The sequence below is a fragment of the Aquarana catesbeiana genome, linkage group LG13 (assembly GCF_042186555.1).
Source record: "Aquarana catesbeiana isolate 2022-GZ linkage group LG13, ASM4218655v1, whole genome shotgun sequence".
Classification (NCBI taxonomy): Eukaryota; Metazoa; Chordata; class Amphibia; order Anura; family Ranidae; genus Aquarana; species Aquarana catesbeiana.
Window position 1 is genome coordinate 80,742,886 of NC_133336.1, and position 25,096 is coordinate 80,767,981.

Below are 25,096 nucleotides of genomic sequence, written 5' to 3' on the forward strand. Positions count from 1 at the left end.
AATTAATCGAGGAATTAATCGCTAATTTTCACAGCCCTAAAAAATACATCAAATATTTGGGCCCATCTAAGAATTCATCATGTTGAATTATATAATGCAGTACTGGGAAACAAACTGAATCACAAAGTGAAACACCACTATCCCAGACAACAATAAAAGATATGTTTCAGAAAAAAGCTAAGTGGCTAAATTCAGATATAAGATCCCAACTGCTGGACAGAGCAATCACAGAGATGGTTACTGATAGCCAGCCATTTACAATGGTGTCAGACTCTGGATTTAAGCGGTTGGTGTTCATAGCTGAGCCAAGGTACACACTGCAAAGTGAAAAGTATTACCGAACCAAAATGCTGGTAAAGGTTCACCAAAAGGTGGTTGAGAAAGTAAAGGCTATGCTGCAACCAGAGAATGCTGGCAACTCACTCTCATTCACAACTGACTGCTGGTCAGGACCAACAGAGTCCCTAATAAGTCTTACATGCCACCCCATTGACAGCGGATGGACAAAACGGCAATTGGTGTTGAATACAAAAGTGATGCAAGGATCCCACACTAGAGAGTACATTGAATAAATGTTTCTAGGCATGCTTGAAGGCTGGGGAATAAACAAAGACCAAGTGATGTTTGTGCTTCGAGACAGCAGAGCAAACATGGTGAAAAGAATGAGGCTTGCTGAAGTGTCAGACCTCAGTTGCATTGCACACACCTTGCAACTTGTGGTAAATGATGGTCTGTCAAGCCAGAGAGCATTGATATAATTGGCATGCTGAAAAGGTGCGCAGGCCATTTCCACAATTCAATCCTTGCCAAGCAGCGACTGAGGTGCATTCAGGAAGACTTTGGCCTACCCAAAAACAACTTGATTCAGGCTGTTCCAACACGAGGCAACTCCACACGTCACATGCTGCAAAGATTGCTGGAACAGAAGCGAGCTCTTCACATCTATTCAGTTGAACATGGAGGCTATCCTTGTCCCACTGTTGATCAGTGGGACATTGTAGCCAATGTCATTGAGACCCTCCTCCCCATAGAGGAAGTGACACTAAAGGTAAGTCATTAGGACTCATCTGTGTCATCTGTCATCCCATGTGTGAGAGAGGGGTAGAGAAGGAAGCGCCACCTGAGTGTAGTATTAACAAATGATGTTTAATGACACCAGATAAAAACACACTTACAGGATAAAAACATATAAAAGGCTCATCTGTATAGATATGTGGTCCTCGGTGTTCCCTCTGATCCTGTGGTGGTGACGCTGCAGGGATGCTGGGCTGCAGAAAGTGGATTACCAGCTGCGAGCTCCTTCTGTGGCCATCAGGAAGAGACTAGGGGCTGGCGTGGAGTGCACGTGGAGCGTGCATGACGTCACAGGTCGTCCGTCTGCTTCTGGGTTCGGTATCCAGGGGAGGGATCGTCCAGGGAGGAGGGCTAGCAGGAAGGTTGAGAGAAGGCTTCTCTTCCTGATGGCCACAGAAGGAGCTCCCGGCTGGTAATCCACCTTCTGCAGCCCAGCATCCCTGCAGCGTCACCACCACAGGATCAGAGGGAACACCGAGGACCACATACCTATACAGATGAGCCTTTTATATGTTTTTTTCCTGTAAGTGTGTTTTTACCTGGTGTCATTAAACATCATTTGTTAATATTACACTCAGGTGGCGCTTCCTTCTCTACCCCTCTCTCATCCATCACAGAGCCAGCTCTCTGAGGACAGCAGCCGCCTAGCCTACCAGCCTACTTTAACCATTACATTACCAGTTACCACTTAACCCTTGAACTTCCAGCCTGTCCCCTATGGACTAAGTTGCTCAGCCCTTTATATCTCCTGTTATATATGGACTTGTGTGTTTGCGCTTACAGTTACCAATACTCTGTATCCCATGTGTGAGAGTGCTGAAGATGCTTCTTCAAGAGAATGAAGGACCCAACACATGTGGCATTAAAACATTTAGGCAGGTCATGAGGGACAGCCTTACTAAAGGCTTTGAGAAGAATGAAGAGAATAAAAATGTTGCGCTGGCATGTCTTTTGGATCCTTGATACAAGAATCATGCTTCTGATGATGTATTGGCCAAGGCAAAACAATGGCTGACAGAAGATATTCAACTGGAGGTCAAGTCAGGAAGAGCATGTTACTAATCTGGAAAAGGATGCTGCAAAAACAAATGTCCAAAAAGACAATGGACAGAAGAGAATCTTTATCGCGGTCGAATTGATGCCATGTTCAGCGTGTTATTGAGGTGGAGGATTCTTCTGAATGTGCATTAATAATAGGCCTGGATGATGAACTTTATCTCTATTTGAAGGAACCAGTAATTGGCAGAAGTAGTGATCCTCTTCAGTGGTGGAAAGTAGGGCTGAAACAACTAATCGATTAATCGACAACTAATCGATTACGAAATTAATCGATTACTATTTTCATAATCGATTAATCGGCCAGTAACATAATGTGGTTAAAAAAAAGAACTAAAATGAGCCCTTTATAGTACAAAAAGAGCAAATAATCACTGCTGTAACTTTCTTTCACAGTTCTACAGTAAAAAAAATGAACCCCTTACAGTAGTGATTATTTGCTTTCTTTGTACTATAAAGGGCTAATATTAGTTTTTTTAACCCCATTATGTTTCTAAACATCTTAGACCTGGTTCACATCTATGTGTTTTTTGGTGCTTTTTGCAGAAACGGACTACAGTTCATTTACATGGTTTCCTATGGGACATGTTCACATCTGTGCTTTTTCAGATGCTGCGTATTTGGAAAGCGTCAGTGACTTTTTTTTAACGCAAAACAGTGCTTTTTTGGTTCAACATACTTCAAATGGAGAAGCTGCAGAAAAGCATGTAATGCGTTTTTGCAGCAATTTGTGTTTCTTAATCTGCCCAACAACAAATTGGCCAAAAAAGTGCAAAAAACGCAAATCGCAGCAAAATCCCATGCGCAAAAATCAAAACGCACAGCAAAGACCAGTTCAGAAACAGATCAAAAGCAAACTGCATAGGTGTGCACCGAGCCTTATGCTGGCCACACCGATCAATTTTCAGATGAGAATATTCAGATGAAAAATCTTTGTACACTCGATGAATGAAAGAATGTTTGAAATTTTCACTTGTTTTTAACATTCTGTTTTTAAAATAATTGTAATTTCTGAACGAAAACCACATACACTGTCTGATAATTCCTTTCACCAAGAAGTTTTTTATTTCCAAATTTTCCCATTACTGTGGTTGAAAATGAACGTCGATTTGACCCCACTGATTAGAAAAACGAACGAATGTTCTTATCTCTCCTCTAATAGTATATACAGTATATCTCCTCTTATAGTATATACAGTATATCTCTTCTGTCTGTTATTCTCAGAGTGGATTAGATATTTTGCTCCCTAACCATATAGTTGGCTATTTTTATTTACCACTGCATAGAGATATTTAAGAATAAATTGCCTTTTTTTTTAAGACTTTATATATTAACTAAATATACACCACACTTTTCTTTTAAGGTTATTAATCGATTAATCAAAATAATAATCGGCCAACTAATCGATTATGAAAATAATCGTTAGTTGCAGCCCTAGTGGAAAGAAAATGAGGCACACTACAAAAGACTTGCCTCTCATGCTAGAAGATACCTTTGTTCTCCTCCTTCCTCTGTACCAAGTGAGCCTGTTTTTAGTGAAGTGGCAGCAATATATGAAAAAAACAGCAGCCGTTTAACAGGAGAACATGCTGAAATGTTATGCTTTCTGCACTATAATATTGTTCTACTTAACTGGGAGTGTTGAAGAAAGTGTAGTGTCTAGCTTTTTGTACTGATTTAAATGTAATTTTATATCAATGCATTGCAGTTTATAGGTATTTATGCAATTGTTCTATGTTTTGGGAAGCCATTTAATAAGTTATTATTTTTCAAGCACTTTATTTTTCCCAGTTGTTTACTTTTAGGCCTCGTTCACACCATGTTGCAGACAGAGACATCATTTTTTCTGCACGCGAAATGTGCAACGTGTATGCAGTTTTCTGCACAGGAATAAAAACTGACATGACATCAACATTGGAGTAAATATAGGGCACATAACTGACCATCATTAAAAACTGATGTCTCGTGCATAAAAACTGACTGAATCGCTCATGAAAATTGATGTGAAACTGATGTTTCTGCAAGTGAAACCTGTGTGGTTTTCCCATCCGTCTTTATGCCGGTATGGTGTGAAGAACGAGCCCTTAATGTTTAACCACTTGCCGACCAGCCGGCGTCATTATACTGCGGCAGGCCGGCTCAATTGCGCGAATCGCCGTAGGTGTACGTCTCTTCGTGCGATAGATATAGTGGGCGCATGCACGGCGCCGTAGCTGATGCGCGTGGCCGGAGGCTGCGATGTCCACTGGCCACCCACAATCGCTCCACAGAGAGCCAGAATGGGGATCTGTCAATGTAAACAAACAGATCCCCGTTCTGTCAGGGGAGTAGAGAGAGATCGTCTGTTCGTAATGATTAGGAACAGCGCTCTCTCTCTCTACTCCCTGTCAGTCCACTCCCCCCACAGTTAGAAGCAACTCCCACAACACATTTAACCCCTTGATCGACCCCTAGTTGTTAACCCCTTCATTTTTTTAGTACTGATCACTGTATAAATGTCACTGGTCCCAAAAAAGTGTCAAAAGTGTCTGATCTGAATTTTGCAGTCCCGCTAAAAATCGCTGATCACCGCCATTACTAGTAAAAAAAAAATAAAGTAACTAAAAATGCCATAAATCTATCCCCTATTTTGTAGACGCTATAACTATTGTGCAAACCAATCAATACACACTTATTGCGATTTTTCTTTTTTACCAAAAATATGTAGAAGAATACATATTGGCCTAAACTGATAAAGAAACTCGTTTTGCTCTTTTTTGTTTACAGCAAAAAAATAAAAACCACAGAGGTGATCAAATACCACCAAAAGAAAGCTCTATTTGTGGGGGAAAAAAGGACGTCAATTTTGTTTGGGTACGTCATTGCACGACCACGCAATTGTCAGTTAAAACAACGCAGTGCCACATCTCAAAAAATGGCTTGGTCATTAAGGGGTAAATCCTTCTGGGGCTGAAGTGGTTACAATTTTAATAGACATTAACATGTTCAGTTTATACCAGATTTGTGTGGAAAATTGTGTTGATTTTTCAAAACTTTAAATGTACAGAATATCGGCACCTGATCACGGCTATCTGCCTGAAAGGTGACTGAAAAATCAGTAGCGCCCTGAAAAAAGGATATTGATCGACTCCTAATTGTGATTCCTGACTGCCGGTGGCAGCGCGCCCCTAACCCGGAACAGGCTGGACGTGATCCAGCTTGCCCGTGCCAGACACCTGCCAGTAAATGTGGTTAAATATTATACTTTTTTTTTTTTTTTTAAATGAGAGAAAAAATATTAAGTTATGGGGAAATTATATGGTATAGAAACAATGGTGTATATTCCTTTTTGTTTTGTTTTTTATATTGCTTTTTTTCTCCACATATGACATGACAACAAAGGCCCTATCATTAAAAATATATTGAAAGACCCCAACAATTGCACCATTTTGAATAGCAAGCAGTCAAGTGTTAGACTCTGAACATTTTGAACATTTGTAATTAATAGTTTTATATTATAATTATGTTAAATTAAAGCAAATAAATACATTATAAATTGTTGTTTTTAATTCACTTTCCTATGTATATAAGTGATGATACTATAAGATACTTTGGTCAGAAAATGAAGTCTTGTTAGTTCACTTCAAGGTTGGCTCATTTTGCAGGTATAGCAATTAAACATTAAAAATAAGTATCTCTACTGTTTAAAATCCAACAATACATGGTCTCACCCTGCTCTGCACATGCTCAGTTGCTCTCTATTTTTTGAGGCACTGCCAGTTTTGTAGAGACCAATCTGCTGGCAGCCTTAGGTTTAACTGATGTTCAGGGTCTCGGGGCTTCAGCAAAATGGCAGCCTGTGGCAAGAAGAAGCAGGAACAATGCTGAAGACAATTTACATGCTAAGGAACATTATTTTTTTTTTTTATCAAGTTATGGATAAAGTTTCACTTTAACCACTTCAATACTGGGCCATAGCTGAAAGACAGCTACAGTGCAGGTCTGCTGTTCTGGGAGGGCTTCTATTGACATCCTCCTCCCAAAACACGCCTCCCGTGCGGCCCCTGGGGTGCGCATCAGGCTCTGTAATCGCTGTGTCCTTCAGATGCAGCTGATCACAGATCAAGGTAAAGGGACAATCACAGCGGCCCTTTACCATGTGATCTGCTCTGTCCTATCACAGTTGATCACATGTAAACAAACTTGCCGGTTATTAGCATTCCTTTCTTCACACGCTGTCAGAGCATTTGGAAATGAGAAGCTGGTGACCGGCAAGTGGGACATTTACACAGATAATCAGAGCACTGATCATCAGTGCCCTGATTATTAGTGCCGCCCCATCAGTGTAGCCTCACCAGTGCCTATCAGTGAAGAAGGAAAGATTACTTATTTAAAAAATGTAATAACAGAAACTAAGAAAAACATTTTCTTTTTCCCACAATTTTCTGTCTTTTTCGTTTATTTAGCAAAAAATAAAAAAAAACCCTGTGGTTATTAAATACCACCAAAAGAAAGCTAGTAAATGATAAAAATGTAATATGGGTATGAAAGCGCAATTGTCATTCAAATTGCAAAAGCACTGAAAGCTGAAAATTTACTTGGGCAGGAAGGAGGTGAGAGTGCCTGGTTTTGAAGTGGTTAAAGTGGAATCCATGCAAAATCTAAAATTCCTGCATCTATAGACACCAGGGAAATAATACTAACCTACTCTACATACCTTTTTGGAAGCCGATTTGACCCGCTCTGACCTGATCTCCAGCACCGAAAGCTCTGCAGAGGACGCGGACGACAATGGCTGTGAAATAAATGGGAAGTGACGTCCCCCACAGAGTTACTATGGGGCTTCCGTTGTCCTCCGTCTCCTCTGCACCTGCCTTCACAGCGAAGCCGTGGCTGACAGCTCAGCATGGGAGCCAGTCGGAGCGGGTCAGAATGGTTTCCAAAAAGGTATGTATACTCGTTTTTTCTTTACAGGGATAGAGAGGTTAGTGTTAGATGCCTGGTGTCTATAGATGCAGGGATTTTAGATTTTGCATGGACTTCCACTTTAAGGATGTCTTTTCACATTGTGTAAATATGGCTGGGCCTGGAAACAACAGAGTGCATTATTATGGCTGTCAAGGGCTGAAAACTGGCACCTGTTTTTTAGCACTGAATTGCATTTACAGTGGCTCAGGAATGGAAAGACCCCCAAAACTACCCTAAAATGGTTCTATTTAGAAAAGTAGACCCCTTCAGGTTTTTGGCAAGAGGCTTAACTTGGACTTGAAACCACAATTTTTCAGAATGCAGTTGGCAGAAAAATTAGGAAAAAAAATGTAAATACAACATGTTCAACAAAAATACCCGTCCTCTTTTTTTTTTTCTTTCCTCCTTGCTTTTGGACACTTTTTTACCCTTTTATGTACCATGTGGGTGTGTATTGATATCATGCATCATTTTATTTTCACTTGTTGTAATATTACATGCTCTTGTATCGGTTGGGTCTACTGTTGTGGCATTATTACTTGGGAAACTGTTTACTCGCTACTTTTTTTTTGTCATCTGTACACTGTTATGTTGCAGTGATCTCTGATACATATGGTACGTCACTTTCGACTCTTTATTTTTTTTTTTAACAGAAAAAATTTTTATTAAACAAATCAGCATTACAGTACAAGAACTTAGTACAGTCATTATGGTGAGAATAATTACAGTGGGATTTACCCTAAAACAACAACTACTGTTTATCAGTTGTTCCAAATACGTACTCAACAGAATTTTCACCTAACCATAGTTCTCATGGCTTGTGTCATTTTGAAAAATTATTGGATAATATGAAGTAAATAACCCAGTATTCAATCATTCCTGACAGGGGCGTCTGGGGGGGGGGAGGGGAGCGGGGAGAGAAGAAGGTGGGAGGGGGGGAGGGAGGGAAGGGAATATGAAGGAAGAGGGGGGGGAGGGAAAAGGGAGAAAAAAGGAAGGGGGGTGAAGAGAAACGGGTATAAGAAGAATAGGCTTAAGATGCAGGATGTCCTCTCCTATGTTTCATGTCTTACTTATGGGGTAGGGGGTTCGGGGTCCCCAGAAGCGTCCATCCAGGACGACCAAATTTTGTCAAACTTCCCTGGACATTGCCTGCTTTCGTACGTCAGTCTATAGAGGGGAAGTACCTTGTTCACCGACCTTATCCACGAGGCCAGAGTAGGAGGCTCCTCCAGTTTCCATCGCAGTAGAATTTCCCGCCTAGCGTAGTACAATGCGAAGGTTAGACACAGTTTATCATACCTGTCACCCTCAACATCCTCCAGATGACTGAGCAATAGAATTTGGGGGTCAACCGGCAAGTCTGAACCTATGACATTGCCCAGTGTAGAGGCCACTGCTGACCAAAAGGGTCTTAGTTTGGAGCAAGACCAGACCATATGCCAGAAAGTACCCACCTCCTGCCTGCATCTCTGACAGTTGGGATCTCTTTGGTGGTATATGCGCGCCAGTCTCTGTGGGGTAAAATACGCTCTGTGTAGGAACTTAAACTGTATGAACCTATCCTTTGCAGCGATCATAGAAGGAATGTAGGAGATTAAACACTCCTTCCACTCCTCTTCGTCTAAAGAGGGAATGTCAATCCTCCACCTCTCCCAGGTTTTGGTCAGCTTTGCATCATATTCCACCATAAGGTATAAATATATTGTTGAGAGAGGCTTCCCCATCACGCTGGAGGTCAGGAGCCTTTCAATGGAGTCCGGTTCCAGAGTGAGGGGGGCAGGGAACTGGGCCTCAAAGGCGTGCTTCAGCTGACAGTATCTAAATTGGAAGGAGGATGGGATAGCAAAGGATTGCCTCAGGGCTTGGAAAGTCATCAGCCAGCCATCTTTAACTATATGTTTTAATGTGAGGATTCCCTTTTTTGCCCCAAGAGAGGGGTCCGGTATAGTGTAAAAGTGGGGGAGTAGAGGGTTACCCCATAGGGGCATGTGGGGTGAAATGTGGTTGGGTTTCCTATAGATTTTCCTGGCCTCCTGCCATACCCTTTGAAGTCGTCATAGACAAACTGGCCCTAAGACCGCGAAACGGGAGATTGCTAAGGGCAGCAAAGGAACCCATGATGGCTGCCTCCAGAGTGACCGCCGGATTCTGCGTGGGCTGGGAGAACCACCACCTAATCGTGACCAAAACAGCTGCCCAGTAATAGATTTGAAAATTCGGCAGCCCCAGACCCCCCCCCCCCCGAAAGCGGGAGGTATAAGATCTGCCTGGCCACCCTGGGTGGCCTCCCAGCCCAAACAAAGTGTATCAGCAGACTCTCCAGCCTACGAAAGAAAATCTTAGGGATGGGTATGGGTGTGTTGCGGAAAAAATATAGATATTTCGGGAGGAAAATCATTTTTAATAAATTTACTCTGCCTACCGGGGTCAGTGGAAGGGAACGCCATGCAGTACACCTAGCCGTGAGTTGTGCCATGAGTGGACGCAAATTGTTATCTATGTAATCTTGGACTTTACCGCTAATTTTTATCCCCAGATATTTGAAGTCATCTACCCATTTAAGCTGGGGGTGAGGTGTTCTAGGGGTCAAGGGATGGAGTGGGAAAAGAACCGATTTATCCCAATTAATACGAATCCCCGAGAACCCACCAAATCGGTTAATCAGTTCGAGTGCAGTCTGCAACGAGGACGACGCATCCGCTAAATAAAGCAGAGCGTCGTCCGCGTACAGCGACAACTTCTCCTCAATGGGACCCACCTGGAGTCCCCTCACCCCAGGGTCAGCCCTCAATAATATAGCCAGGGGCTCCATCGCCAGAGCAAATAGACCCGGGGAGAGGGGACACCCCTGTCGTGTACCCCGAAACAATTGGAACCTTCCCGATAGGCTTCCGTTAGTACGTATTCTTGCTGAGGGGCAATGATATAACATACGGAGCCATTTCGTGAAACCTGGGCCAAACCCGAATCGCGAGAGCACCCCCCATAAGTAGCCCCACTCGACGGAGTCGAAAGCCTTCTCCGCGTCGAGTGAGGCCACCGTTCCATTAGTCGCCTCGTCTGCCCTATCTATGTGGGTATGGAGACGCCTAATATTAATGTCCATACCTCTCCCGGGCATGAAGCCTGTTTGATCCCTGTGAATGAGAGCAGTAATTACCAGGTTAAGCCTATTGGCCAGTACTTTAGCCAATACTTTTGCATCCACATTCAGAAGGGATATAAGGCGGTACGAAGAGCACAACGTGGGGTCCTTCCCTGGCTTGGGGATCACCACTATGATCGCTTCGCTCATGGTGTCCGGGAGTTTCCCGAGGTGCGTCGATGCAGAGAAGAGGGCCTGAAGCCTATCGACTAGCTCCGCAGCATATTGTTTATAAAACTCCACAGGGACACCATCGGGTCCCGGAGTTTTCCCTGTCTGCATTGACTTAAGGGCCTGTAATATCTCTAAGGACGTGATTGGGGCATCGAGCTTGTCACGATATGTTACAGTGAGGGTTGGGATATCAATGTCATCTAGGTATGCTACCAGATCCTCCCCTCTATATTCCACCCTGGACCCATAGAGGGATTCGTAGTACTCCGCAAAACAGCGGTTGATTCCTTCCGGGGTATGAATCAACTGTCCCGAGGGGTCCCTAATATGTGAAATGCTCATTCCGCCTGCCTGTTCCTTGGAAAGCCAGGCCAACAGGCGACCCGATCGCTCTCCCTGCTCAAAAATCCGTTGGGATTGAGCCAGCATTTTCTTCTGGGTAAGAGAGGTACGGAGACGAACCACCTCTTTCGTCATAAGTTGTAGATGCGAATAGTGCGCAGGGTCTCGGGTACAAACAAAAAGAGCCTCCGCACTACTCGCCTCCCTTTCAGCCTTACTCAAGTCTGCCCTGCGCTCCTGTCGGACTCTGGCAATGATGGTCTGGTAATGTCCCCTCGTCGTGGCCTTAAAGGCATCCCACACAACTACGGGGTCAGCCGAGCCCTCGTTTACAGCCCAAAAATCTAGCATTTCCGTTCTAAATTGGGAGTCTACTGCAGTGTCTGAAATCCAAAATCTGGAGAGCCTCCATATCCTTTCTACTGAGCCAAGGGAAAGGTCCAATGACAACAACAAGGGTGCGTGGTCGGAAATTCCCCTAGGCAATATTTGTATATCTGTGACCCGTGGAAGGACTTGAGCCCCTGCAAAGACCAAGTCTATGCGGGAGAACGTTCTATGAGAGGCTGAGTGGCATGTGTATGCCCTGGTCTGGGGGTGGCGCCACCTCCAGACATCAGTCAGACCAAAGGTATCAGCCCACTCAGCCAACCCAGGGCAGTGATGTCCCGCAGGGGTCAGTCTATCCAATCCGGGTTAGGGACCAGATTAAAATCACCCAGTATAACATGATTGTCCGATGCGAAGTCGGCCATCCTGCTAGCAATCTGATTGAGCACCAGCAAGGAGGCCGGAGGAGGCAGATATAAGCCCACGATGGTCCACGTTAGAGTGTATATTTTAGCATGAATAATTACATATCGACCATCAGGGTCCAGGGCCAAATCCAAGAGCCGGAATGGAAGTGACTTCAATACCAGTATAGTAACACCTCTAGAAAATGAGGAGTGCGTAGAGTGGTAGTGGTGTCCCACCCATGGTTTTTTAAGGGCCAGAACCCTGCGTCCAGTTAGGTGTGTCTCCTGGAGTACACATATATGTGGGTTATAGGTTTTAATGAATTGGAACACCAGGGAACGCTTGACCGGGGAGTTCAATCCCCTGGTGTTCCAGGAGATGATGTTAAGGGAGGACATGACCACTGGGAATATGGAGAGTATTAGGATCAATAGAATTTACGGCTCTCGGACCGGACCCCGTCCCTCGAAGCGGATACCTCTGTAAACAGCGCAATGCTGATGAGTCAATTTTTTTTGTACAAATATCAAACAAAAACAAAACCAAATTAACAACAGGTAACGAATACCAGAATTTAAAGTAGATGAATTTAGCCCCATTAGGGGAACTTACCCCACCCCCCACCCCACCCAACCTCCCAGAACTGAGGCAGGTTTCGATCCCTAACTTATACAGCTCGCCGGCTGCAACAGGGGGTCCGTGGAAGAGGCAACTCACCCCCCCAAGACTTCACACGGGGGGGGAAAGTAGTAGTTCAAGCGTCTTATGTATGTGAAAACTCCGCTTGTGATATAGCAGGCTGTGGGGGCTTAAGAATTCAAACAAAGGGAAATAGCCATAATGCGACCCCACAGTAAATTCGATCCATCTTTTGGGTGGAGATACCGAACCAGAAGTCCAGCATTCCTCAAGGAAACAAGCATATGTAGAAGAAGCTTCATACTTCAACGATCTCCTGACCAAGTTCTTTGGCAGGGGCACTATCTTAGAATTTCCCTGGTAGGGATCATCCCCCCACCAGTCCGTGCACACCATGGAATGAACTGGGCATAACTTATGCAACATAATAAGACATCCATGTGGAAGTTCGTGTGATAACGGAGACCTGAGCCCAGGTTATGGTGAGTAAACAACAAGAGGGGGCCGCACAGCATATACCAGGTGGATCATCAGCGAATCCGTGGTAGCGAGTCCAGCCAGGCAGAAGCCTCTCTCGGGCTGGTAAAGAAGCGGGTTGTCTCGCCGTCCTGGACTCTCAGACGGGCAGGGAAGAGCACACTGTAGCGAATGCTGCGTGATCGTAGAGCCGCTTTGACTTGGTCAAAAGATTTCCTGAGCTTCTGGGTCTCCACAGAATAGTCGGGGAAGATCATCAACTTCGTGTTCTGGAATCTAAGTTCCCCTACGTTTCTAGATGCACGGAGGACTTCGTCTCTGTCTCTGAAATTAAGGAGACGGAGGATGAAGGTACGAGGGGGGGATCCAGGAGGCCCCGGCTTAGGCGGTATGCGGTGAGCCCTCTCCACCGTGAAGTAAGGTGACCAGCGGGCCTCGGGTAAGAGATCACGAAGCAGACCCTCTATAAAGCAGGTAGGGTCGCCTCCCTCCGCCCCCTCCGGTAATCCGACAATGCGAAGATTATTACGACGGTTTCTGTTCTCCGCATCCTCGGCTCTGTATTCAAGGGCCTTCACTTTGGTTTGAAGCGTATGTAGTGATGCTCCATGTTCCGCAATGGTGTCTTCAGTGGTACTCAGTCTCTGCTCCGCCTCAGTGACTCGTGATCGGATTTTATCAATATCTTGGCGAATTAGACCCATATCCAGCTGGACTGCTTCGATCTTTGTTGTTAGCGTGGATTGACAAGTAGCAATGGCCGCCATAACATCCGCCAGCCAGGGGGGCCGAGAGTCATCCGACTCCATAGTAATTGTCTGTGGAGCCCTTTGGGTGCTACGTGTATAGAGGGCCTCTGGGGAGGGACAGCTGAGCGTCGGAGGGGAGTCCGGTTGTGGCGGGAAGGTTAACTTTTTTCCCCCTTTGTTATACTTTGCGCTGGAGTTCCTGCGCCTCATTCAGATAACAGTGGCCCAGATCTGGGCGATTATCAACAGCTGGGTGTGGGAACCTGTCAGCAGAGTGAGGGGTGTTCAGGCGGTAAATAGGGCAAAGTGAGTGTCCCCTTTAATAGTACTCCCCCTCACCTGCAAATGTATGATGGAGGAGCAGACTAGTTCAGGCCCACACTGAGCCACAAGGATTTTCAGCCCATCCACCTCTCCACACAGCCTGGGTGTGAAGGATGTGGGCGCTCTATGGTCTCCTCCTGTTATCAGGCAGTCCTCCTCAGCTGACCCAGGGTCTCCTCAAATAGGCCACACTGACAGGCCGGAGCTCCAGGAGAGGCCGCGGCCGCGGCCTAGTACAACGTGGGGAAAGGGAGAGGCAGCAGGGCCTAATCACTGGGTTTCCAGACGTAAAAGCAGCTTACCCCCTTCCATCCGGAGTCTGCGGCGTCCGATGAAGCCCGGGAGCGTGTCCGTCCGCGATAGAGGCCTCCGGTCCGCCGCGCGGGCCGGCAGGAAAGTCCGCGGCTTCGGCCTAGTCACCCGCGGTAGGCCGGGAGCCGATCTCGGGCCAGGAGGCGAAAAATTCCCTCACTCCCCGGTAGATAGGGATTCCCTGGGTCCCCCCCAGCTAGCAGGGATGCAATCACTGCAGTATATAGGCCGATGGATCCGGATTTAACAGACGGAGCGGCAGAGCTCACAAAAATACCGACCGCTCACGGCGCCATCTTGGCCACGCCCCCGACTCTTTATTTTTCCTTCTCATACTATCACTGTTTCCTGTCAAACCTGAAAATTCTTCTTTAAAGTGGATGTAAACCCACTCTCATCCTTTTTAAACTACTGCCATAGTGGTTATCTATAAGGATATACATATACATGTCTCCTGCATGTATCCTCACCTGTCAAAAACTGTAGATTCTGTGGGTGGGTCTGTTGCCTGGAGCTCAGTGGGTGGAGTCGTGATGTCAGTAGACTCCCCGCCCACCTCTACACTCTCCTTGTCAATATACATTTTCTCCTGTGTATTTTTTACACTGAACTTCTGCTATAATCACTAACATCCAGTCAAAACCCAGAAAAGGCACCACATGACTTCAGCATGCCCAGTCATGCTGAGGTGTGGAGCAGCCTGGAGCTGGAGAAGAAAGGAGGAAGGGATCTGAAGTGCACAGAATGTCTCTCTCAGGCTACTGCATGAGATATGTAAATCACCTATCACTCACAGCAAGTGGGAGAAACAGACTCCTATTTCTCTGTCTGTCCATTTTTATCTCACTGAAGAAAGATAAGAGGATTGCTTAGAGCTGGATTAACTCTTTGTGGCAAGACTGGGCACAGATGACATGAAATCCTATACTTTACAAGGTGCAAGCCTTAATTTTTTTAAAAAAATTCGGGTTTACATCCACTTTAAATAAACAGTTTAAAAAAAAAAAACTGCATCCGACAATATGTTCAGCTACTTCTCCATGCACAAAGATATTACATAAATATGTCCTAGTCACTGGGTGGGAACATGGCAGGGCCCAGTAGGGTTCACATGCTGACTGTCTAAAAAAAAACCACCATGTCAGCCTTTTGGCACTGTATCGCATTTAGTGTGGCTCAGAAGTGGTAAGACACAGCGACGATGTTTGAGTACCACATAAAATATCTTTTAGGTTTTTAGTCTACTGTAAAATATTTTATATCACCTTTTTCATTATATATCAAGTCTTTTTCAGACTTGAGGTCAAAGAGACATCCCTCTGTAAGATTGTCCATGATAGTTCAAGGTCTCATAGTAGCCTCCTTTTAGGCTGTTCGATTTGTCTAAGTTCATTTGAAACCTCTCCAACACAACATCATGTGGGCTTGGAACAAGTAGGCTCTTTATCCCGACCTACCCATGCTCCTGTCCAGCCAAACAAGGCATTTCCTAGCTTAGTGGATATCCAGCCCAGTCAGAAAAAAAGAATCTTTTCTTACTTATCACTGGAAAGTAATAAAGACAGTTGCCAGTCCTTCAGACAGGGGGGTGGTTTTCCAGTCCCTCATAGTTTAGGGAACATGGTCATCGGTGGAAGCCAAGCTCCCCATCACCATTCTGGTGTTCAGAGCAGTAAGGATGGCTCTACATCACTGGACCCCTGTTCTGCAAACGGAACACCAAGGGGCACAAGGAGTCATACAGCCTTGAAGGAAGCAAGCCAGATCCTCTCATTGATGGAGGAACACTGTCCAGTGATCTCTGCTGTCCACATCATAGAATGGGTCAACTGAAAGGGAGAATACCTCCGCAGTCACAAATTGGACCAAGGGCCCTTCACCTTGATAGCTTCAAGCTAATACGTCAGAGATGGGGGACCCTGCATTTGTATATCCTGGCTTCCAGGTACAACAATAAGAAACCTCTGTTTTGTGGCCAGGACCAAAGATCCTCTAGCATTGGCACTGGATACCTTGATAACTCCCTGTTCTCAGTTCAGGCTGATCTTTGCCTTCCCTCCAGTGCAAACTCTACTTCACTTGCTGCATAAAATATAGCAAGAGAAAAAAATGGCTATTCCCATTGCATCAAACTGTCACAGTAGAACCTGGTACACACAGACATGCTCAGGCTACCAGGAGACAACCCATGGCCTCTTCCCTACAGGCCAGACCTGCTGTCTCAGGGTCCTCTGTCTCATCCTGCTTCTCTGTCACTAGCTTTTTAATGGCATGGCTGTTGAAACCCAGGTTGTAAAGGAAATGGGGGTCTCTGAGTTTATCATGCCTACTTTGCTGAAAGCAAGGAAAGGCCATTCCAAAAAGATCTACAATCACTTCTGGAATTACTTCTTTGCCTGTTGTGAGCATAGCACTTCAATCCCAGAAATTTTTCTGTGCCTCACATTCTGGCCTTCCTACAAACAGGATTTGACCAGAACTTGTCCGTAAGCACTCTAAATGGACAGGTTTTGGTCTTTTTTAGAAAAACTCTGGCTTCGCTTTCTTTTGACAAAACATTTTCTCGGTCCAGGCTCCCATTACAACACTCTGTGCTTCCTGGGGCCTTCAATCTGATTTTCTCTGCTTTGCAGAAACCACCCTTTGAACCCATCAGGGAAATCCACTTAGATGATTTCTCCTGAAAAGTATTCTTCTTGGTTGCTATTAAATCTGTCAGATGTGTCTCTGAGCTCTCTAGTAAGCCATTCCTCATTCTTCACAAGGATAAAGGTAGTCTTATGCGCAAGACCATCTTTTCCTCCTAAGTTGATATCAGTCTTCCATCTCAATGAAGACACACATCTTTGTGACCTACTCCAAAGCCCCCAACAGAACTTGCTCTTCACTGCCCGGATGTAATCAGAGCCATCGGTGTCTACCACAAAGGAACAGCTTCTATTAGGGAGATAGATTCCATGTTTGTCCTACCTTTAGGAACTCTCAAGGGACATCCTACTTCAGCCCATGGCCACCATCGCTAGATGAGTAAGGCTAGAATTTACACTCTAAAATCAACGATCTCAAATCTCCTTCTGCACTTTGTTGCACTCACTCCACCAGGTCGGTGGGTGTTTCCTGGTAATTGCAGCACCAAGTCTCCGTGGCCCAGCTTTGTAATGCTGCCACCTGGTCCTTTGTTCACACCATTTCAAAGTTCTACCATGCAGATCTGGTCCAAGCTTCTGTGGATGCAACTTTTGGCCACAAGGTTCTTGCAGCGGAACTCTGAAGTTGGGTCTGTTGACTCTTGTTGTTGAACCTGTTGACACAGTTCTGTTTGCCTTGTTGTTGCCTACCCTTCTCATTCATTGCTTGAGGACATCCCAGGGTCTGTAAATACCTAGCCTGTGTTCTGTACTGTACAATTAAGATAAAAGACATTTTGCTGTACCTGTAAATTCCATATCTTGGGAGTGCAGTAGAGGACACAGGCCACCTTCCCTTCTATTCCTGGGTTTCTTTGCTTTGCTACAAAACTGAGGACTCATGGAGGGGTATTGGGGGGCATGCTCCAGAGGCTTGTGCTCAGAAGCTTTCCAGTGTCCAATCACCTGAAAGTACTAGCCTATAACCCAGAGTCTAGGAATACTCACCTGTAAATTCCATATCTTGGAGTACAGTACAGAATGCAGACTAAGTCAACATTCCTTTCATTCACATACTCCTTGAAAACAAAGTTTCTTTTGCACAGTGTGTGTATATTTATATAAAATATCATTTTTTTTGGGCAGGTGTGGCTCCAGGACAACTATATACATACCCAGCGAGGTGTTGGAGAAAGAAGAGACGATTGCATCCTCCTGAAGATCCCCGGTTACGGCTTTTGGAGATAAAATCAGGTTGGTCACCTTTGTATCACTTGGATCTGTGTCTTAGATATCAACTGTTGGTGTTCATCTCTACATCTGTATTATAGTGGGGTAAACAAAAGCAATTGTGAAACATAGTGGAATATTATGTACGGCAGTGGTCCCCAACCTTTTTGGCACCGGGGACCGGCTGCGTGGAAGACAATTGTGCCAAGGCCGGCAGGGGGGGGGGATAAACGCACACGCGGTGGGGGGTAGGCGAATTTCGCTGGCAATTTATCGGGGCAATAGCTGGTGTTCTGCTGTTGGTACTTCAATCATCACGGCACCATGGTTGGTATGGTGTCAGAATGAATGAAGCGCATTATTTCTTATGTTACATTGTAATATAAATGAAATAGTTCAACTCACCATAATGCAGAATCAGTTGGAGCCCTGAGTGTGTCACTTTCTACGTCGCCTGCTACCAGATGAGGAATGCCACTAGCCGTGCTGCCTGCCACCAGATGAGGAATGCCACTTGCCATGCTTGCCTGCCACCAGTTGAGGAATGCCACTTGCCACGTCACCTGCTTGTACCACCAGTTGAGGAATGCCACTTGCAATGTCACCTGCCTGTGCCACCAGATGAGGAATGCCACTTGCCACGCTGCCTGCCACCAAATGAGGAATGCCACTTGCCACGCTTGCCTGCCACCAGTTGACGAATGCCACTTGCCACGTCACCTGCCTGTGCCACCAGATGAGGAATGCCACTTGCCATATCACCTGCCTGTGCCACCAGTTGAGGATTGCCATGTCACCTGCCTGTGCCACCAGATGAGGAATGCCACTTGCCACACTGCCTGCCACCAAATAAGGAATGCCACTTGCCGTCAGATGAGGAATGCCACTTGCCATGCTTGCCTGCCACCAGTTGAGGAATGCCACTTGCCACGTCACCTGCCTGTGCCACCAGATGAGAAATGCCACTTGCCACGCTGCCTGCCACCAAATGAGGAATGCCACTTGCCATGTCACCTGCCTGTGCCACCAGATGAGGAATGCCACTTGCCACATCACCTGCCAGTGCCACCAGATGAGGATTTTCACTGCATTGGTAACACTGGTTCAGTGATCGTTCTTGAGTGAGGGCAGGAGAGCAGAGATGCAGGGCGGGCGGTAAGAGATGATGTCATCTCTCTGCTCCCCACCGCACCTCCGACATTCTGTATGCTGTGAGGGCAGAAGAGCGGTAATGCTAGGCGGGCAGGGAGAGATGATGCCATCTCTCTGCTCCCCGCTGCACCGACGACATTCCTCACGCTGTGAGGGCAGAAGAGCGGTGATGCTAGGCGGGTGGAGAGAGATATCATCTCTGCTCGCCAGCCCGCTTCTGTCATTCACCCGCCCGCTTTCCTCATCGGTGCCTCAAAATGTCTTGCTGCCTGCTGCGGCCCAGCTGAAAAGACGCTACGGCCCGGTAGTGGGCCGTGGCCCGGGGGGTTGACGACCCCTGATGTATGGTAAGCAAACCTTTAAATTTTTTTTACTTTTTTCCTAAGACATATGGCTAGTAGTGTTCTACTTTTGTACTTTTAGCTTTGGTAGGGGTGGCAGGGGAAATTTGTTAGGGGGATGCATTTTAATAATTAATAAGTAATAGTTTGAAAAGTTATAACTAATTATAAGTAATTATAACTAAACGTTATAATTACTTTCTTACTTTTTACATTTTCAAAAGTACTTCCGTGTTTGTACCATTAGCTTTAAAGGGACACAAGAACTCAGATTCTGAAAATGTTGGATATACTGCTGCCTAAAGGAGGTTTGGACACTGGGCAAAGAGAAAAAAATTGTAAGCAAGCAGTAAATAAGGCCAATAAACAGAGGGGCAGGATCTATGGACATCCATCCCTCCTCATATGAGATGATAAATATAAAGAGCTATGTAGTATAATACATAAAGAGGAATGGTCAAGGACCTTAGGAGTTGGAGACAACTGTCAGAAACCATGAAAATCAGGCCAGGACAGAAGTACAGTTAAATCACACTTGTTTAATAATAAAAGTAAAAAGAACAAACATAGTCAAAACATAGCCTAAGTTCAGTAACCGGCACAGTGGTACCTTCGAGCAGATGTCTCTATTCTTTCAAGGCTAAAATGATTGCCAACAGCTCTCTGTCACCAATCTCGTAATTGCACGCCGCAGGTGACAATTTCTTGGAAAAGTAGCCACAAGGATGCATAGCACTCTCAGAGGTAGGATGTTGAGACAGAAGGGCGCCAACACCAGTCTCAGAAGCATCAACCTCAAGGATAAAAAGTAACGTAGGATCAGGATGTGCCAACACAGGAGCAGAAACAAAGGCAGCCTTGAGACTCTCAAAGGCCTTAAGGGACTCCGGAGACCAACTCTGTGGGTTACCGTCCTTTCTGGTTATATCAGTCAGAGGCTTGACCAGAGACGAGATGTTCTGAATAAACTTCCAATAAACCCACGGGTCGGGGCCACTGTAGAACTGCTGAAAGTTTCTCTGGGTCCATCGAAAAACCAGCAGTGGAAATGGCATAACCCAGGAATTTAACCTGTTCACGATGGAACTCACACTTCTCCAGTTTACAATAGAGATTGTTCTCTCTTAGTTTCTGAAGCACATGACAGACATCTGTGTGATGGCTCTCCAGGGGCTTAGAAAATATGAGGATATCATCAAGATAAACCACCACACATAACTGCAACAAATCTCAGAGGACATCATTAATAAATTCCTGGAAAACTGCCGGGGCGTTACAAAGGCCAAAAGGCATTATGAGGTACTCATAATGGCCTGATCTTGTATTAAACGCAGTTTTCCACTCGTTGCCCTCCTTAATCCTCACAAGATTGTATGCTCCCCTCAAATCAAGCTTTGTGAAAACCGTTGCTCCCTTGAGGCGGTCAAATAACTCTGTAATCAACGGGATCTGATAGGCATTCTTAATCTTGAAATGATTGAGACCCCTATAATCAATACAAGGTCTCAGTTCACCACTCGTCTTCTTCACAAAGAAGAAACCAGAACCAACAGGAGACGAGGATTTGCGGATGAAACCTCAAGAAAGTAGATCTGCAACATACTCCTCCATGGCCCTATCCTCCAAGAGCGACAAAGGGTAAACCCGGCCACGAGGGGGTATGGGACCAGGTTGAAGGTCAATTGCGCAATTATACGACTGGTGTGGAGGCAAACTACCGGCTTGACCTTTGTCAAAAACATTGCTAAAATCGCGGTACTCCTCCGGCAGGGAGGAGAGTGAAGAGGGGCACAGGACCTTGGCTACCTTCTGGAAGCATGTCTCACTGCAATGTGGTGACCAGGAGAAAACCTCAGCACGGAGCCAATCAAAAGAGGGGTTGTGCCTCTGTAACCAAGGATAACCAATAACCAGCGGAAACTTAGGTGTGGAAATAACTTGGAATTGGATTATCTCATAGTGAATAGCCCCTACGGCCATGGACAACGGAACCGTCTCATGAGTCACTTGGGCAGGCTGTAGAGGTCTCCCATCAAGAGCCTCAATGGCAAGTGGAGTGTCACGCAGCTGCAGCAGAATCAAGTGCTTTAATACAAAGGCAACATCAATGAACAGGCCTGCAGCCCCAGAGTCGATTAGAGCCTGTATCTCGATGGACAACTCAGCTCAAGAAAGGGTGACCAAAACCAGGGGCTTATCCTTCTGGATAACTGGGAATGAAACAACGCCACCTAAGGTCTGTCCGTGACAGGACCTCAAGGTTCGGACGTTCCCTGGATGGGTAGGACAAGACTTCAAAAAGTGACCTGCCTGGCCACAATAAAGGCACACTCACTCCCTCCTCCTAAAGGTTCTCTCATCCGCACAGAGACATGTAAAACCCAAGTGCAAGGGTTGACCTTCACTGACCAACTCAGTACCAGGAGGCATGGGAGGTGAGGGAGGCACGGGTGGGACTGCAAAGCTCGGAGACAAATGTACAGGAGGCTTCCGCAAGCCCTCCTTAAAAGCGAGTCTTTCTCTGAATCTTGAGTCAATCAGGATGGCAAACGTGATCAACTTTGGCAGGACTGACGATCAGAATATCATCAACAGCTGAGTAACTGTGGAGAGATAGGAGCTGGCAATTAGCTGACAGCTGAGTGGCCAGCTCAGAGAAGGAAGGGCTGAGCCCAGCCCAGACAACAACCCCAAAAGGAATTACTGTAAGTTCGAAAGCTTAACCGACAAAAGGGAAAAAGAATGCAAATCACTCTAGAATCTGACAGGGAAAACCACCTGCAGGGTCTGCCTAACTAACCCAGGACATCTGGGGATACCAGGTAAACCCCCCTAGAACCATTAGGGGAGTATGGGCTGGGGTTTCCTGCAGCAGTCTATCCTCTGTGTTTTTTGCAGGTTTGAGAATTCGTCAGCACCTCACAAACAAGTGGGACCTTTCATGAGAGAGGGGTAGCCCTAATTAGAAGCAGCTTCAAAAGTATGGATAATTTTTAACCACTTGCCAACCATGCTATAGCCAAAAGATGGCTACAGTGTGGTCATCCAGTTCTGGGAGGGCATCAATAGGCATTGTTTGTAACCGCTGTGTCCTTCAAACACAGCTGATCACAGATCGGGGTAAAGGGCCAATCACAGCAGCCCTTTACCATGTGATCAGCTGTGTCCAATCACAGCTGATCACATGTAAACAGGTTTCCCGGTTATCAGTATTCCTTTCCTCCCATGCTATATCTGTGTGAGGAAAGGAGAGCTGTGAACCAGCAAGCCTGTCAGGACATCGTTTTCACTGATAATCAGGTCACTGATCATCAGTGCAGCCTCATCAGCTCACATCAGTGAAGAAGAAAAATTACTTATTTGCAAAATTTATAACAGAAACTAAGAAAAAGTTTGGTACTAACGAGGAAAGGGGGTTGATGGAATTTTATATGAGGTAATGATGTAGTCATTAACCTCCATCCCTGTATTTTATATAAAAGACAGAGCTAAGAGGGCAGGACTTTACATGAAGTACGTGAGGGACAGGATAATCTATTCATTTATACCAATGAACATATCTATGATACATAGTATATATTTTATGCTATTTTGTAGCACATTATTAATTCAAAGGTAACTATATTTCATTATTCAATAAAGCTCATGTATTTACACATAAGTAGATACCCGGATAGTTGGAAACTACTCTAAACCCTAACACTGAAGAGGGATGAGAAAATATCCAAAATAAAAACTTTATTCTACATCGATAATGCACAATTCGGGACAGTCCATACAGATACGTAAACACATGATAAATAGTAATGGAACCTAAGGTATTGTCAGGACTGGGCTCAGCCCCTCCTTCTCTGAGCTGGCCGCTCAGCTGTTGGCTAATTGCCAGCTCCTATCTCTCCACAGTTACTCAGCTGTTTATGATGTCCTGTTCATCAGTCCTGCCTACTTAAGCCGTCCAGCCCAGAGGATCTCTGCCTTCGCCTTAGTCAACATCACAGAGACGCTCTCCTGCATTCCTGTTAAAAGACTTGCTTGGCTAACATCCCTTCTGGCTCCAGATCCTTCTTGCTTTTTTACTACGCTCATCTCCGTCTCCCTAACGTTTGCCTTGTCTGACTATTAGTTCCGGTTCCTGAACTCTGGCTATGTTTTGACTACGTTTAATCTATTTACTTTTATTATTAAACAAGTGTGATTTAACTGTACTTCTGTCTCGGTCTGATTTTCGGTCTGACAGGTATATAGACTGGAAATAATTGATACAGTAGAGAATATACTGATCCGACACATAATTGGAACATGACGTCTGTTGCCTCAACGCGTTTTACGACTTATTGTCGCTCGTCAGGAGCAAGCGTGTATTGTGTCTCTGCAATGACATAGATACATTTCTGATTGATCCAGTATATTCCCGCATTATCAAAGAAAAACAAGGGGTCAGAGCCCCAACTGGTACTTACAGGGTATCCATGTGTTGATGGCATGTCAGTATGGGCCATGCGTCTCCCCACATATGGGGAACGTACCCCCCGGGATCTGAGACGGAGTGTTCAAAGACGGACAGCCCCCACATGCCCCACCCAGGACAGAGACAGGCATCAGGCAGTGAATGATGTGTAGACATGATGTTAGTGAGTAACTGTAATTATAAAATGGTGAATGTTCAACCAAGGATGCGTTGTCAAATAAAAAACCCAGTTGTGATTAAATACCACCAAAAGAAAGCTCTATCTGTCTCAAAAAAAAAAAATTTAAAATTTGTTTGGGTACAGTGTTAGATTATCACGCAGTTTTTATTCAAAGTGCAACATTACTGAAAGCTGAAAATTTGCCTTGTCAGGAAGGGGGTAACAGTGCCCGGTAGGCTAGTGGTTAAAAACAGGACAGTATTTTAATGTATAGTCAAAGCTGTAATTCATAGCGTATGTTTGTTTTTGTTTTTATTGGCATTAAAGGTGAATTGATGTTTTAAGATGATGCAGGAAGTATGCACACAGGATAGCTCTGAATTTATAACATGCAACAATACAAGAGATAGAGAGCGCACGACCGTCCTAGTGTAATACAGTTTATTGATAAAACAATACAGATATGCCACCAAGAATTGCACTCACAGGATTCCATATAAAACAAGCATTGTGGCAATTCTTGGTGGCATATTTGTATTGTTTTATCAATAAACTGTATTGCACTAGGGTGGCTGTGTGCTCTCTTCCTCTTGTATTGTTGCAGTGTATACACATCACCCAGTGGGATTGTCGGAGACCAGCAATGCCCAGTGTAGCATGCACAGCCTCAAAGAACTTTTATCTAGGTTCTAGTTGCTCAAGGTGCAGTCCAACAGGAGAGACTTTCCCTTTGTTTTCAGTTGTATATAGAGTAAGAAGGTGAAGGAAGACCTGCTCAAGAGCTGGGAATTTTTTTGCTCTGTATCTGAAATTATAACATGACCAATGGGTATTTTTTTGCACTTAGATTTAACAGAACACTTCCAATGGTATATTTAACAGACCAATCGGTAGCAAATACAGGATGTTTTTGTTTACATACACATTAATCCCAGGAGCCAATTATCCAGGGTGTCCAAAAAATTAGAGTTGGCACATACATTTTTGCAGCTCTTTCTTCTTGTAGGTAATCTATGCACATCATACATTACTACTTCATTTTATTCAGGAGCTCCAAAAATGAACGGATATTCTCTTGAAATCTGCTATAATTTGTCCACCCATTCTACATTGTTGTGTGCATAGTGTATGTTGTATA

General features: G+C 45.1%; 1 protein-coding gene across 9 annotated transcripts in view; it reads left to right on the plus strand.

The window, feature by feature from the left end:
• Positions 1-25,096, plus strand: part of DPF3 (double PHD fingers 3) — a 458,181-nt gene that overhangs the window by 166,792 nt on the left and 266,293 nt on the right. For 8 of the 9 annotated variants that reach the window (XM_073610453.1, XM_073610448.1, XM_073610449.1 and 5 more), the window contains one exon: positions 17,754-17,861. The exons of the other annotated variant lie outside the window; for it this stretch is intronic. In XM_073610453.1, coding sequence (XP_073466554.1) covers positions 17,754-17,861 — 108 coding nt within the window. The remainder of the gene's footprint in view (positions 1-17,753; positions 17,862-25,096) is intronic. 9 annotated transcript variants of the gene reach the window in all.